Genomic DNA, 16,292 nt, shown 5'->3' on the forward strand with positions numbered 1-16,292 from the left:
GTCTGGGGTGGTTTGTCAAATAAGAAAAAAAGGGTCTCTACACCACTGAAACACTCCAGCAGCTATTTACCCAGTACCCAAAGAGATGTCTGCGTGTCCTTAAAGCACTAGAATTCTTCTCTTTTGAATCAGATGAGGAAGAGGGGAACTATGAAGTTTCTAGTTCTGAACCATCAAGGTCAGTTGACCCAGATTTTGGCTCATCCTTTTTCCATTGAACCATATTTCCAACACAAGGTGGACTGAATGATCTTGTGAGGGGTTTGGAACTGCCCATGAGTAAGGTAGAGTTCTTGGACTCCAGACTACGGCAATGGAATTTCCTGGCAAATGATGTTAGAATTTCCATGTTCCGTGACCATCAAACTGATCTAGTCCAGTTCTTCTTCATGGAAGGTGATCTTAAAGCTTGCAGTAGCATTTATGCTCAGATGGAAGAACTCATCATCGTTAATAATCCACGTGAATGGAGACTTTTCAGGGATTCATAAAAGTCGAGTTTTAAACCTGCTTTGGTGCACATTGGCAATGTTCTGCCATCCTTTCCAGCTGATCATGCAGTCCATATGAAGAAAACTTATGGCATGACACAGCTTCTTTGGTGTATAAACTACGACGAACATCAGTGGCAGCTTTCTGGTGATTTGAAAGTTATTGTCATTTTGCTTGGTGTGCAGAGTGGATATACAAAGTAAAGCTGTTTTCTCTGTGAATGAGATAGTCAGGCAAGAAAGCCTTACTGCACCAAGAAATTTCAACGGCTTCAACCGTCATTGGAGGTGGGGAGAAAAAAAATATTCACCATTCACCACTTGTGGAATTAAGCATTATTTTGTGTCCACCGTTGCAGATCGAGCTAGGTCTGATGAAGGATTTTATCAAAGCAATAGACAAAATCTATGAGGCCTGCAAGTATCTCTGTGAGAAATTCTCCAAGTTAATTAAAGTAAAAATAAACGAAAGTGCTTTTGTTGGTTCTCAAATATTCGCAAACCTCTTCTAGATGATGCATTGATAATGCACCGTGTGGAAACTAAAAGGATGATCGGAAAACCATCAAGCTTGTAGTAACAAAAGCGATTTCACTATGCCATTGCAGCAACTGGGAAACGGTTTCGTGGCAAATGGAACACAGCGCTGAAACACAGTCATAAGGGATGTTCCAGTTCATGAATATAAGAGACAAGCCCATAAGCGAAGTTCAGAAGCTAATTAACGAGCGATCTATGTACTGATATACAATATGTGACTTATATACATGGCATGATCTTGAATTTGGCTCTCTCTTGTATTTTGTTTTTCTCTTGGAAGGAACAGTTATTGTTGACTCGTGACCTTTGGTTCCTTCTTCCTAGCATAAAAAAAAAAAAAAAAAAATCTTAGCAAAAACAGATGGAAATACATTGGATTGTAATCTATGATTACCATTGAACTGTTGGCGGCATTATGTATATACATGTAAATTTAAAAAATAAATAAATAAATTAGTAAGTAAATAAATATAACAGGAGCACTAGCAAGTCAGCTGTTTTTATTGGCACGTTTGAATTCAGCACAGTAAAATCCACATGAAGTGACAAATTTTATCTCCGAAGCAGACAACTGTTAAAAATTTGTGGAGAAGTGTAATCATTCCAAGATCAGGGCCACATGAAAAAGTAAAAAATTCCGTCTTTATACCAGTTGATTATGCGTGGGTTTTGAGCTTCGTGAGTGCTCCTCCTTTTCCTTTCACTCACACCTACACAGTGTGAGCGGATGTTATGCTCGGAACGGTGTCTGTTTATATATCATTTTTCATTCTCTGTCTGAATTTGTGTAAACAGTACAACTCAATTAATTTTTATTCAGTATGCAACACTTGGTGGAATGGTAGAGGGACAGCCCATATGGAGACCTGTTGGTTTTTAGAACAGTAGGTCAATGGTATAAGTTACAGAGCTAAATCATACGGTGACCAAGTAACATCAGCTATAACAGCTGTCCTCCAGTTTCGACAATTCTCCGGGAAATCCGTGACTAAGGTAAGTATAAAGAACAATCAGTCACAGGTGAAGGTATCAGAGCAAGATCAAACTTCAACACTTGTTTTTGTAAACAAAATTACCTGATCTGTAATGATCTTGGTGAAAAGGTTGAGCCTTTGCAGGGAATAAAGTCAGCTATTGATTTCTTGAACAATAAGTCTAAAGTCAAGTTTATAGAGCAAGGTCAGCTTAGATTTAACCCAATTTAGATTAAACATTATGTATTTATTGACATGTGGAGAGGATGGAGGGTGAAAGACTGACGAAGAGAATGTATGTGAGTGAGGTGGAGGGGGGAAGAGGGAGAGGGAGGCCGAGGATGAGATGGAGGGATGGGGTGGAGAGGTATATGAGAGAGAGGGGTGTGAGTTGGGAGCAGGGCAGTGAAATGGCGGGGGACAGGGAGACTTGGAGGCGATTTATTTGTGGCCACCCCAAACGGGATTGAGGCGTCTGGCAATAGATAGATAGATATTTATTGACAATAACGTAAGTGTCAACGTATTCGATTTTGAGAACAAACAAAATATAGGAGCCATGTCAGATCATTAGGTCTCAAGGCAAACTCAGCTTAATTTTGATCTGATAAAACATGGTTGGTGGAAAATTAAGGCTCAGTAAACGACGAAAACATGAATTTTGTGATAAATCATTCAAATGTCAAGGTCACATGGTAAAGGCAAAGTCCGACTACGACTCTCTGTGTGTAAGGAAAAAAAGTTAAGAACCCATTTGCATTAATCTCGGTGGATCGGTTGAGGATACCCGATTACCTGTTCTGTTGTTTTATAGAACAATTATTCAAAGGACAAGATTACACGGTACAGTTAATCTAAACCATTTTTATCCCAAGTGCACTTCACTTTGTGAAAGAGTTCAGGTACAACAAGAATAGAGATTCGAATTGAAGAACAAAGAGTAACTAATGAAGTTTACAAAGGAAAGTAAACGGCCATGATCAATGAGCAATGTCATCTCAGTTTTGGTCTTCTTTGAACCACAGTAGGTAGAAGAGTTAATGATTCGGGAAGAATGAAGTTCATTTAATTATAATCTACCTACAAGCAGGGTGAAAGGGCAAATTCATTCACTCGGCTCTAGCATATTTAGGAGTGTTGCTCTCTCTGAGACTTCCATTATCTTGGTATGGACAGTTGGTTATCATACAGTAACATGGCAAAGAGCAGAGTTTCACTCAACTGGACCTTACAGTGTACATTCCCGTGGATCTTGTGATAATTTTTGAGTAATATATATGTACAAGTATATCTATCTATCTATCTATCTATCTATCTATCTATATATATATATATATATATATATATATATATATATATATATATATAGAGAGAGAGAGAGAGAGAGAGAGAGAGAGAGAGCCTCTGTGGTACAGTGGTAGAGTGTGCGTTTCGTGCACGGGTGAGCCAGGGTTCGCGCCCCGCCAGGGTCATAAAATTTGGAAGTGTTCACCCGGCCAAGTACTGCATTGCTGGACATAAGGGGTGCTGTGGTTGAACCAGTGTCGCTTACTATAAAGTATTCTTGCACCCAGTCGGCTTGCGCGGGCCGATTATACTTGGTTCACAGACTACACACACATCCAAAGCCACTCCAACACTACAATTGCACTTACATGCACTTCTTACCCTACATACAATCTCTACCAGACAGCCTAAGCCACTTGGTGGAGATACATTGGCTGTATCGTCCCGACTTCGGTCGGGATAGGCCGGTCCTGCGTTGGATACTCAAACGGCTGATGATGATATATATATATATATATATATATATATATATAATATATATATATATATATATATATATATATATATATTCAAAGACAAATCGATATATAGATGTGGATAATGTCTCTCTCTCTCTCTCTCTCTCTCTCTCTCTCTCTCTCATTCTCTCAGTATATATAAGAATTCCTTGTTGGATGACAATCCTACTGACAAGTTTTGTTAACTTTTATCAAAATTGTTGAAGTTACTTTCTTTACACACACACACACACACACACACACACACACACACACACACACACACACACACACACACACACACACACACACACACATACACACACCAGCTGCAGGGAGTGTAAAAGCATTCTGAGATGATTTGGCCATATGTAACAAATATGGAATGAATGAATGACAAGGAGAGAGTACGTGAAAGAGATGGTGGCAGGAGGAGAAGGGGAAGACGAAGAATGGGATGGAGGGATAGACTGGAAATGTATGTGAAAGAGGGAGATGTGAGGTGGAGAGATGGCAGCCAGGAAGCAGTGGATCGGATGATATGAAGGCACAAGTGTAGATAACGTGAAACTATCTCTATATCTGTATACCTAGGCTGCTTCCCCCAAGGAAAGGGAGGTAGCCGAGACAGGACGACACACTCCCAATTTACTCATCCATTGAAACACATTCATTCGCATCGTAGCCCCAAAGGGGAAAAGAGACAGACCTTCACCGCACCACACCGCACAAGGGTCAACTGCGCAGTGCAATCAGTGACATCTGCGGCAGGGCCCGACAGCAGAGCTGGTTTACCCCTGGCACATCATAATAGACCCACCCCCTTACCCACACTTGACCTGATCAGCTGCTCGGACAAATGCGTGAGAGTATCCCTTCAGGGCTGCGTCATCATTTTATTCATTCACAATTTCTCTTCATTTATTTCTGTCACGCACAGCCACTTTTCCTTGCTCAACAGACATCCCTTTCGCATCCAACGTGAAACATCTTAATAAAAAGTAGAGGAACGGAAAGTCAGCTCCTCTCACCATTCAGTGCTTTGTTACTCCATTAGGAGCGTAGGGGATCGGTCTTAGACTATTCAGTCCCGACACTTAAGGCGAAAGAGCCCATACGCACTCGTCCCCGAGTGACGTTAAGGGAACAAATAACCTTAGTACTTTCCTTGCATGTAAACCCTTACAGACCCATTCAGTTGGAGTGCCTTAACCCATCAGTCCACAAGGCATCATTATGCTTCCGTCCACTTATAGGGGATTAAGTGATTGGTCCGTCCGTGGGCAGGTGGTTGGATGGGTGCGTGCGTGAGTGCTTGGGCCTGAGCGCTTGTAACACTCTTGTGGGTGTGGTATTTCATGAACCCAACAACGGATTTCCACGAAACTTTTTGCGAGTGTTGCAGTATGAGGAGATGATGAACTGATTAGGTCGGCAAGGTCAAGGTCATACGGGTGTGGGTGCGACATCTGAACCTCTTGACGGATTTCGACCAAACTTGTCAGTAACACAAAATGAAGGGACGATGAGCTGATATGGCCAGCAAGGTCAATGGGTCAAATGTCAAGGTCATATGGGTGTGGACGCAATATCTCGTGAACCCTTTGACGGATTTCGACCAAACTTTTGTCAATGATACAGTATGAAGGAATGATGAACTGATTAGATCTCCAAGGTCAAGGGGTCAAAGGTCAAGGTCATATGGGTGTGGACGCGATATCTCCTTAACCTCTCGACGGATTTCGACCAAACTTTTGTCGATGATACAATGTCAGAGTAAAATAGAGCGTCTGACTCTGTAATGGAACTGGTAATTAATGCTCTAAAAGAATCAAAGATCACGCAAGTAAAATAGATTTGCAGGACTAATGATCTCCATGATCAGCGAAGAAACATCATATGTTGATAACTCTGATATTGAACAGACTTGGAGATTTTGTCATGATTTTTTGTAATGGACTTTGGCTTCGAATATTTCACTTGGTCAATGGGAAAGACTTTGTAAGATGATACGGTCACAGGCTATCAAGTCTTCGAAGTTCAGTACACATGAAATTACCAGCATTCCTTAGTCACGTTCATAAACCAGCTCCAGATCATGCATGCATTCTAGGCCAACAAAAACACTCTCACATATATATAAGAAAGATATTCTCATGTTCAGTGAAATAGATACTACGGCATGTTGTCGCGCAATGACGTAGCCGTATGTTCCTGAACACTAGCAATGCCACAGTTTCTAAGGCAAAGGCTTTATCTTCAGTCACATCAGGTTGTGAAACTTTCACTCTTACTACTTCCGCCAGTACAACGTCTATATAGGATGCACAGTTTATTGGGTGGCTGCAGAAACTTTTATAATTGACAAGCAGGGGTGCCTGGCATTGCCATGCCAAAAAGGCGAACACTCTAATCCTATTTGTTTAGTTCAGTTTTTCTTTATACTCCAGAAAGATCATGCATCTCATAAGCTTTTGCAGGAGGATTATAAAAGGTCCAGGAATTTCTATTTCAGCTTTCACAGACTAACGCATAGTATTTATGCACACTTGTTTACTATTGCTGGTGACCACAAATGACCGACCAGTGACCTCAAATGTCCTCGGAGGTAAACCTCACAAAGCCTATGTCCGAAATGGAGGTCATGTGAGTTTCCATGCCAAGAATTAGGCTGCTGGGTGCAGTCGTTTTTGCGTGTATTTCTGGTGACCTCAAATGACCCACGACCGGTGACCTCAAGGAGTCTCCATGCCAAGAACTAGGCTGCTGCATCCATTTGTTCGAGCGTGTATTACAGTGACCTGAAATGACCTCTTACCAGTGATCTCAAATGACCTCAAAGGCCAAATTCAAATAGCCTATGTCCGAACTGGAGGTAATGTGACTCCCTATGCCAAAAAACTGGGGTGCACGGGTACCCGGTGTTTCCCGGACCAAAAAAGTGAACAATCTACCGGGGACTTCAAATGTCCCAAATCAGAATTTTGACCCCCTAAAACCATCCTTGGGTCACCTTGATTCAGAATATATATGGGTTTGGGGGTCTCTGGCTCTTGGTTTTTATTGTGATTGAAGGAGAAACAAACAACATGGCTCTCTTATATACATAGATTTACAACGTATGAAAATATGAATATTTCCCCTACTTTTGTCTTCGTCTTGGTTTACTTACAAATCTACAGCGATTACATTTTACTTATCTCGTTGCAGCAGTTATACTGGATATCAAAAACTGTATACTCTCTAGACATATGATTCTAAATTTTCATGAAATGTCTAGACTCTCTTTCCACTAGACAAGGCAAGCTGCTGATTTTCCTCTAGACTGGTATAAATTAGTGGTCAGTAATTTGCTTTAACGTTCACTGTTCTGCAGCACTCACCTGGGAGCAGTTGACCTCATCACTGTAGTCGCCACAGTCGTTGTCACCGTCACACCTGTATGACTCCCTGACGCATCGGTAATTGTCACACTTAAACTGGTCATCGTCACATTCTCTCTGCGGATGGTAACACGGAAACACCTAACTACAATCAGGCCTATCCTCAGACAAATAGTTCATACACCGTATCTTTCAAAGACTGTCCAATCTGAACCACCCTGCAAACATTTCTAAGGAGCACCAATTACACTTATTTTTTTTTTTTATATATTAAACGTATATTTCATTCTTGATGACCTGCAAACGATTTAACATCCATCCATCCATCATCCAATCCTATGTTGCCCAATGAGGAGCGTAGCATCCCGGGGCTAGGCAAGTTGGTCTTGACATTTAAGATGAGAGTGACCAGCCTCAATCATCCCTGAGTGGCATTACGTGAGCAATGAACCCTAACCATCCCTTGGATATAAACCTGCACCAGCTTAATCCAATTGGAGCCCCTATATACCTACTAAAACAACAGGCGTCATAATTTGGTGTTATACGTACCATCCAGATTAGTAAATGGTTTCCTGGTGTATAGGAAACCATTTGGCTTGTCACTCAATGTAGAGCCACCCATAGGCAGAAGGAAGGGAAAAGAATGAAGGAAAGAAAGCAGAGGGAGTGTAAAGTCACCTGTGGACAAAAGGAAGATGAAAGAACACAGGAAAGAAAGATAGAAGAGGAAGGAAGGAGAGGAAAGGACAGACACCCAAAGCAATACTACATCTAGTGAGTGGATGGTGAATCCCCACCTACCTCCAACCTATGTTCTCACCATGAGGAAAAACTAAATATAGCATTGTATAGGTTAGGTAAAATCGTGGTTGCAACATTCAATATGAAATAAATTTAGCAGAGTTTCGGTATAATTAATAATTAACAGTTCTAAAGCTTGCTCATTACGTATAGGAAATAATAAATGGAACTGGAATAATAATAATTATGCTGAAATAATTCATGCTTTGAAATATTTGTCGCTGTTTTAAGGAACTGGGGTAACATTGACGTTTGCCTTTTAGTGCATTAAACTGGAAATGATTCCTTTGCCAGGAAAAGCTACAATTAGTATACAAATCTTTGAACTTTTAGTATGCTGTGATTTTTAATAAATTCTTTGTGCACCTGTGTATCATCTATTTAATAGAGATTGTAGTTTAGCTATTTCTGCATATAGTGTTTAGCTTACCAGAATCTCTTAAAATATATACTTATTCAGCCCATGCTTGAAAAGTTGGAATAATGAACAGAAGTTTGGAAGAAGACTGTCAGACATATTGCTTTAAAAAAAACATGGTCATATATAGTACTCAAGAAACCAAATATTGAAGTGCATCTCCACTTTTTAAAGCAGGCTATTCAGCTTCTAAAAATAAACATTGATTTAACAGTATTTCATAATATTTAGAAATTTTTCTTCAACTATGCATTATCATGTACATAAAAGTGTGTTCACCCTCGAAAACTTCGAATTCGCACTTGGATCTATAGCCTCCCCTGGACATCTTGCATTTTTGCTCATTGGACCTATGTTCCTACTTGGGCCAGTCTTCCCAGGGACACAGTCATTTTCACTTGTTGAAGTCTTCCCACCGTGAACCCAGTTCATTCCCTGGCCCTATTTTCCTACTAACCACCCACCCACCCAACCACCCCAAACACCCTGACCACGCACATGCGTCCCATTCATTCCACACTACTTAGAAAACTTAGACACCTGTCCTCCAAACTGTCCCAACAGACCAACCATATTCCACCCCACTCTCTTTGCTCTGCCTGTCCGCACATCCGCTTCACCCACCCAGGACCTTACTTATCCTGCCCATCCCACCCCACCTCCAATACCCACTCCACCATGCTCAACCATCCACAACACTTACTCTTACCAGTTCACCCATCCGTCCAATCACCCGTCCCATTCTCACAGCCAGCAATCTACCTACTCGAGCACATAGTTCTACCATAATCACTGGTAAGTATCCATTCCCTCTCTCACAGACATGCATGCATGTGCATATCAAACTGGTGCTCGCGCATGCACCGAGAGATAAACTGGTGGAAAAATGCATCCCCTTCCCAGCCACAGTATTAATCTCCCCCGATGAGCTCAAGATATCTCAGTCTTTTCCTGTTTCTCTCTTCCTCATATAACCCTAATACATCGAATTCCCCTTCCTAACAATTCGTCGTTGCTTTTACTCATTTTGTAGAATTCATAATGTGGCTACAAGCAGAACACAACATCTAACTGTCCGAGTAGGCTAAGTAGGCTACATCTACTGTAACTGCAGTTATCGGTGCTTGTAGTGGACAGAGAGGCTATGATGGTGAAAACAAACCTTATGTATCAGCTGGTATAATATGTTTATCCAACATCATTATTTTAGCGTCTTCTTTCCTAAGTGATTAACATATTCTTAACTCACGAAAATATATGGAAATATCTTTGCCAAGTACATTCTATGTTAGAAGTGAGCAGTTTATGGCTAAATTGATTATTTGCTGCTTTAACTATCATAATTCACCAAAAGTGAGATCAGTTATTGTTTTACCGTCCATAACATATTAAAACTCACCGTTGCACAGTTCCTTTCATCACTGTTGTCACCGCAGTCGTTGTCACCGTCACATTGAAAGGCCGAACGAATGCATTTGTTGTTTTCACAATGGAATCGGCCAGCAGCACACTGTGGGTGGCGACATCACATTATTTGTCTAAATTTATATTACTAACAGGGACACTCGGCGTTCCCCGTGTAAAGTCTATGATCACGCGTACAGGCATTGCCTGGTACCCTGGATGGACAAAACCCGTGTGGGAGAAGATCCCTTGGTTTCCCATTTTACCCACAGAACCTTTGTTCCTCCTTGGGTCTATTTCCCCGTGAATTTATTCCTACCATAGACGTGTTTCCCACTAAACTCCCATCCACCAGCCCTGCCCACGCACCTCACCAATCTGTCCAGCCATGCGACTCATAACACCCATAGCTACATGGGTGTAGAAAAAAAAAAAAAAACTATATGGTAATTGACTCACAGGATTTCAGTGAGCACAACTGATTTTTCATTTCTACTTTGTTCAGCTCTTTGGTGTCAGGTCTGCCAGTACTATCTATGAACCTATGTATAACCCGACGCCTTAATCCCATATGAGGTGGCCACAAAGAAATCGCTTTCTTGTTATGCTCTCCCCTGCCATTATCGCTTTCTTGTTATGCTCTCCCCTGCCGTTACAATGTCCTCATCCCAGCTCACACACACCCTCTCTCATATACCTATCTACTCCATCCCTCCATTCCATCCTCGGTCTCTCCCTGCCTCTCCCACCCTCCACTTCCCTCACATACATTCTCCTCATTAATCTCTCGCTCTCCGTCCTCTCTTTATGACCAAACCACCTCAGTGTATTTCTCTTAACGCTTTCCATGACATCTACGTCAACACAATGCTCCTTCACTTCCTAATTTGTGAATCTGTCACTCCATGTAACTCATCATGATCTCAACTAACTCGTTCCCCCTGGTCTCCCTCTTGATTTCTAGCCTTTCAACAATGTCCAAGCTTCGGTTCTATAATTGAGCTGACATCACAATACTATAAAGCAGCGACTTCTTTACTTCCATGTCTGATTCCTTATTTCTTATCACTGCTTTCAAAGAACCAGCAACCTTTCTTTCCTGTTGTAGCTTTTTGAGCACTTCACTCTCTAAACTTCGATCCTTACTCATAACACTACACAAGTGCTTAAATACATTCACAGTTTCTATTTCCACGCCATCCATCCTCACTGTGCGTTCAGTAACTTCATTTCTCTCTAAGACCATAACTTTACTTTTCAATGCATTGATCATTAGATTCCGTTTCTTACACACTCTTCCAAACTCATTCGCCAAACCTTGCAACTCTCCTTTGTCTTTCCTTCAGTCATCATCATCACCCAATCCTACATCGCCCCATGAGGAGAGTAGGAGGCCGGGGCTAGGCAGGTTGGTCCTAACATTTAAGATAAGAGTGACCAGTCTCACTCATCCCTGAGTGGCATTACGTGAACAATAAACCTCAACCACCCTTGGATGTAAACCTACACCGGCTCAATCCGATTGGAGCGCCGTAATTACTCACTAAACCACCAGACGCCAAATTTGTTTATATGGTTACCACCCAGAGAAGTAAATGGTTTCCTGGTGTACAGGAAACCATTTGGCTTGTCACTCAGCGTACAGCCACCCACAGGCAGAAGGAAGAGAAAATAATGAAGGAAAGGGAGACAGAAGAGGAAGTGTAAAGTCACCCGCTGGCAGAAGCACGAGGAAAGAATGAAGGAAAGAAAGACAGATACAGTATTATCTGCAAACAACAGAACAGGAAGTTTGCAAACGCTGCCCTCTCCCATTATGGCCGCTACAATACACCATTGGTAATATCCACCATTAAATTCGTCGTAAAAGGTTACATCTAATAGAGCTGTTGAGAACGATCCATATTGATAGTCCTCGATTTCCAAAGAAGACAGACAGACAGACGGTCAGACAGAAATTCATTCTCGTGTATATGTATATGTATATATGTAGATATATAGATAGATGTACAGAGAGATAGCCTGATAGATAAACAGAAAGATAGATATGCGTTAAAACGATAGATAGATACATAGATAGACAGTGTCCAGAGTGTATGTTGAAACTCAATGAATTAAGGGAAAATACACAAAAAAAAGTGGAAAGAGATAAAAGTGAAGAAATAAGAAAGATAAAGAACGCTTAGAGGGGATACAAAGGAATATTAAGTAATTACATGTCAGTCATCTCGTGATCATTCTGGTCTTCTTATTAAAAAAAAAAAAAAACGCGAAGCCCAAAGAAAGGAATGGATTTACAGAGGGTGCTGGTATTAATCTCTTCATTTATTTGTATGTCTTTGAAACCTTGACAATCTTACCTACAAAATATACCATTTCTAGTGCACATGAACTGTATTTTATCACCCCGAATATACATACACCTTCCACATGCATATTTTGCCAATATGGATAATGGTGCTGGCTACCCATTCCCCCAAGGTAAAGGTTCGGTCCTGGGGGTTTCCCGCTGATTATTGACTGTTACAGTTACATTTATATTGGCAAAGGGATTGGTGGTGGTGGACAGTGATAATTTAGACGGAAGAAAAACAGTGAAATCGGGGTAAGAAAGAACTGATAAAGTATATACGAAGAAAAGAAAGTAAGTATGAGTGAAAATTAAAAATAGATCTGTGAAAATGAGGATGGGGTGATGGTGGGATAAAGGAATAGATTCCCGTATACTCATGACTTGTACAGTACATTACATTCATCACAACACTGTTTCCAAAACTGGCCTCTTGGCCTAATGGAGGGCACGGCATATTTCTCAGGGGAGCAATGATCTTGTATTAAGTACTTAGATTGACTGGCGAGAGAACTTAATTTTAATATAATTTTTCCGGAGCATTATTTGTGAGAAACTTTGCTCGTCAAACATCTTGCAGAGGATAAATCCCTTTTCTGTCCAACTCTCTAATGCAAGAGTTAACCGTTACTCCCAGTCTTTCATTTATGCAACAGGTCAGCTCTGGAACTGTCTCCCTTTGTCTGTATTTCCTGCTTCCTATGATCTCCAGTCTTTCAAACGCAGTGTGTCCAGGCATCTCAAAATGATCGGATCTTGAATTTGGCTCTCTATTGTATTTTGTTTTTCTCTTGGAGGGAACTGTTACTGCGGGCTCATGGCCTTTGGTTCCTTCTTCCTCGCATTAAAAAAAAAAGAATGCAGGCAATGCAATATGAATTCCTAGAATTTTGAAGTGACTAGTTTGACGCAGAACAATCAGAGAGATCCAGGCGAAGTTTGGGGTATGAATGAGAAGCAACAGTCTATTGGCTTCTTGTTTGTTTCCCCTTGGTGTTGTCTACCTGTCTGTTCATGGTATTTTTCTAATCTGTTAAGCTTGAAACTGAAATATGTATTGTCATTTCCATGTGGAAAATAATCTCATATTTGTCCTTCCTGTTTCAGTTACCAACCAAGAACAATCCTGGTGAAATCCATTATTATGACACCACCGTCTGGAAATAAAAAACAAGCTATTCCTGAAAGTTATGCCTCTGTCCCAGCTGGAGCTTTGAAGACCACTTCTGTTGGTGTACTAAAGTATGACGTATTCTAGTCGAGAGCTGCTTGGATGATGCCAGAACAAAGGACACAACTGGGCTAAACATGCACTGCTACTTCTAGAGAAGAAGGAAGTGTTCAGAGAAGATGCCATTGCATGGGATGCATATTATGTCTATATGAAACCTTCGATGGAAGATCCGCCAGTTAGATGTGCATTCCTTCCTCTGTTCAGTGAGGTGTATGTCACACCTCCTATGGTTAAGCATGGCTTCGATATAGACAAGCTGTTGAATATCTGAATCCAGGACAAATCCCAGTCTCTATATATGACCAGCCTCTACTTGCACTGGCACAGTTAGTACAATGGAAATGGCCAGACACGCATGGTGAGACAGTGCATGTGGTTATGGTAAGTGGTCTGCATGCTGAAATGGCCCTCAGTAGTGTCCTCTGTGATTTCTTAGAAGGCTCTTTCTGGACAACAGCACATGCGGAAGTAGCATCATTTGGCACGACTCACTCATTTTTGAAGACAGCACACATAACTCAAATCAGGCATCCCCACTAAGTCACTCTCTTGACCTTGCATAATCTTCAGTATCAGGCTTTCAGGCTCAGTGCAGGTCCCAAAGACGAACACTCAGGCAAGACTTCGAGAAATAACGTGCTATAGAAGAATCCTACGTTCATGTACTGGGACCATATCATAAGATAGGAAACCCTCATTCTTATCTTCATCAGGGACCACAAAGAGATGAATTTTTCGCACTATGTGGAAGTCTTGAAGAAACTCACCCTTCTGTTCTTTACCTTGGACCATGTGAACTATTCCAGATGGATGCCTGTCCACATTAGGGAAATGAAGTCTTTGCCAGACACTATCAAGGATGAGTTCAAGAAACATTCACACTAGGTTCTTTCAAAGACATCCAGCAATTTTCTACAATTCTCTTCGACCATGCTCATGAGCAGGAGAACAAGATTTTGAAAGGTGTGGGTGGTGCAGTTGGGCTCGGAGAAAACCCTACTGCTTTCAGACAGTGGATGCCCACGGGACCAGAGATGGCTAGGCTGCTGAAGGAGTTTGATAATGAATATCTCCCCGATGATGATATGGAGGACCCTATGAACTTCGAGCATCATGACCAGGGCCTCTCAACACAGAAGACCTTCCAGAGACATGTTGCCAGTCTGTCTCAACCATCAGACAAATGGGCAGTCTTTCCTTGGATGATTTTGAAGATTTGGTAACTCTTGACAGATGCAACTACACAGAAAAATCATTGGTACGGATAGTGCACACCTTGGAGAACCCAAACAAACAAGCAAACAAACAAACAAAAAAGGACTTTCTCAAGGTGCTTAATGAGCGTACCCACTCCATCCACGATCCAGTAAAGAGAAATTCCCTGGTAGTTCTCAGAAAACCTTAGTGCAAGACAATGCCCAAGAAAGACAAGAATATCAAAGTGCTTCAGAACAATATGGCACTCTTTTGCCAGCTATACATTGCCATGAAGAGAGAGCCGTGAGAGTGACTTGGATAAATTCTTTGCACATGAGATAAAGTACTCCCCTCCTTCCCTGTTAGACTTTGATAAGCTTCACCTGCCAAACACGAAGTCTGACCTCCTGCAATGTCTTGAGCAGCCTGACCAATTACAGCCACCTTCAACTAATGACGGAAAAGTCATGAATGGAGCAGTCATTGTTCATTATCTGCCCACAATTAATGTCACCACCTTTGAAAGTATGCAGATGTGGTTTTTATCCCTTACCTGGAGAAGCAGCTGCTAGATACCAAGAGGTTGTATGTCGTGTGGAACTTGTACATCCTAGACAGTTTGATGTAGTACACCCGTGAAAAGACAGGCAATGGTGTGTGTAGGAAAATGTCTAGCCAAACCAAGCTACCAGGGAGTTGGATAAATTTTCTGTGTAACCAAGTGAATAAGAAGGAACTGTTTGCCTTTTAGATATCCAAACATAAAGACTTCAACTGTGCAACAGCCAAAGGTGTGCATGTCACATCAGGACAAACTGTATCATGTACTGGTTCCAATATCAGCAAGAACAACTGCAATCATGAGGAGGGAGACACCAGGGTGCTAGTTCACATATTGCATGAACTGAAGCACAGAGCAAAAAAGACTGTGCATGTGAGCACTGTGGACAGTGATGTTATAGTCATCCTTGTAGGTCTATTGTGTGGTCTACTTGTAACTCAACCTTTGGTTTATATCTTGGTGACTTTCGGCATGGGCAAGAAATACAGATTTTACCACATCAATGCCATTTGTAGAACCCTGGAGGAGCCAAAATCACGAGCCCTGCCTGTGTTCCATGCAGACCCTGGTTGCGACACAACATCTGCATTCAATTGTAAGGGTATGAAATCAGCCTGGCGGGCTTGGCAGGTACATGACAATGCCACAGAGACATTTGTCTATCTGACCGGGCATCCCTTCTAGCTGCTGGATGTCGACTGTGAGCCATTCCAGAAGCTCGAGAGACTGACTGTTGTCCTGTATCGCAAATCCTGTCCTCTGACCTCCGTTAATGAGACAAGAAGAAAACTCTTCTGCCACGAGAGTCGAGCGATGTTGAAACTCCCAGGATGCATTGCTTCAGCACGTAAGGCGGACAGTATATCAAACAGGAATGTGGATGACCAACACACAAACTCAGCAGGTGATTCCATCTCCACAGGACTATACCTGGACTGAGGAATCACTGTCATCGATGCAATTTTGGGTGACAATTCCAGTGCAGATAGCTAATCAAATGCTCCTGTAAAGAAAACTTGTACCTGCAAATATGGCAATGCAAATCTGGATATACCGTACTCATGGGAGACTTCCAGGGAAAAGTTAGAAAATCTAAAAATGGAGAAGTATATACAAGAGAGGAATGACAGACGTTAGTGAAATCGTGGTAA

General features: G+C 41.6%; 1 protein-coding gene across 1 annotated transcript in view; it reads right to left on the reverse strand.

Moving 5' to 3' along the window:
* LOC145413688 (uncharacterized) overlaps nt 1–16,292 on the reverse strand; it is a 616,371-nt gene that overhangs the window by 150,658 nt on the left and 449,421 nt on the right. Inside the window, exons 9-10 of the mRNA XM_080283343.1 lie at nt 9,794–9,904; nt 7,173–7,289 (exon numbers count right to left, since the gene is read on the reverse strand). Of these exons, the coding sequence (XP_080139469.1) occupies nt 7,173–7,289; nt 9,794–9,904 (228 nt within the window). The remainder of the gene's footprint in view (nt 1–7,172; nt 7,290–9,793; nt 9,905–16,292) is intronic.

Source organism: Coenobita brevimanus, chromosome 97, assembly GCF_032717465.1.
Source record: "Coenobita brevimanus isolate Jiangsu-jjx chromosome 97, ASM3271746v2, whole genome shotgun sequence".
Classification (NCBI taxonomy): domain Eukaryota; kingdom Metazoa; phylum Arthropoda; class Malacostraca; order Decapoda; family Coenobitidae; genus Coenobita; species Coenobita brevimanus.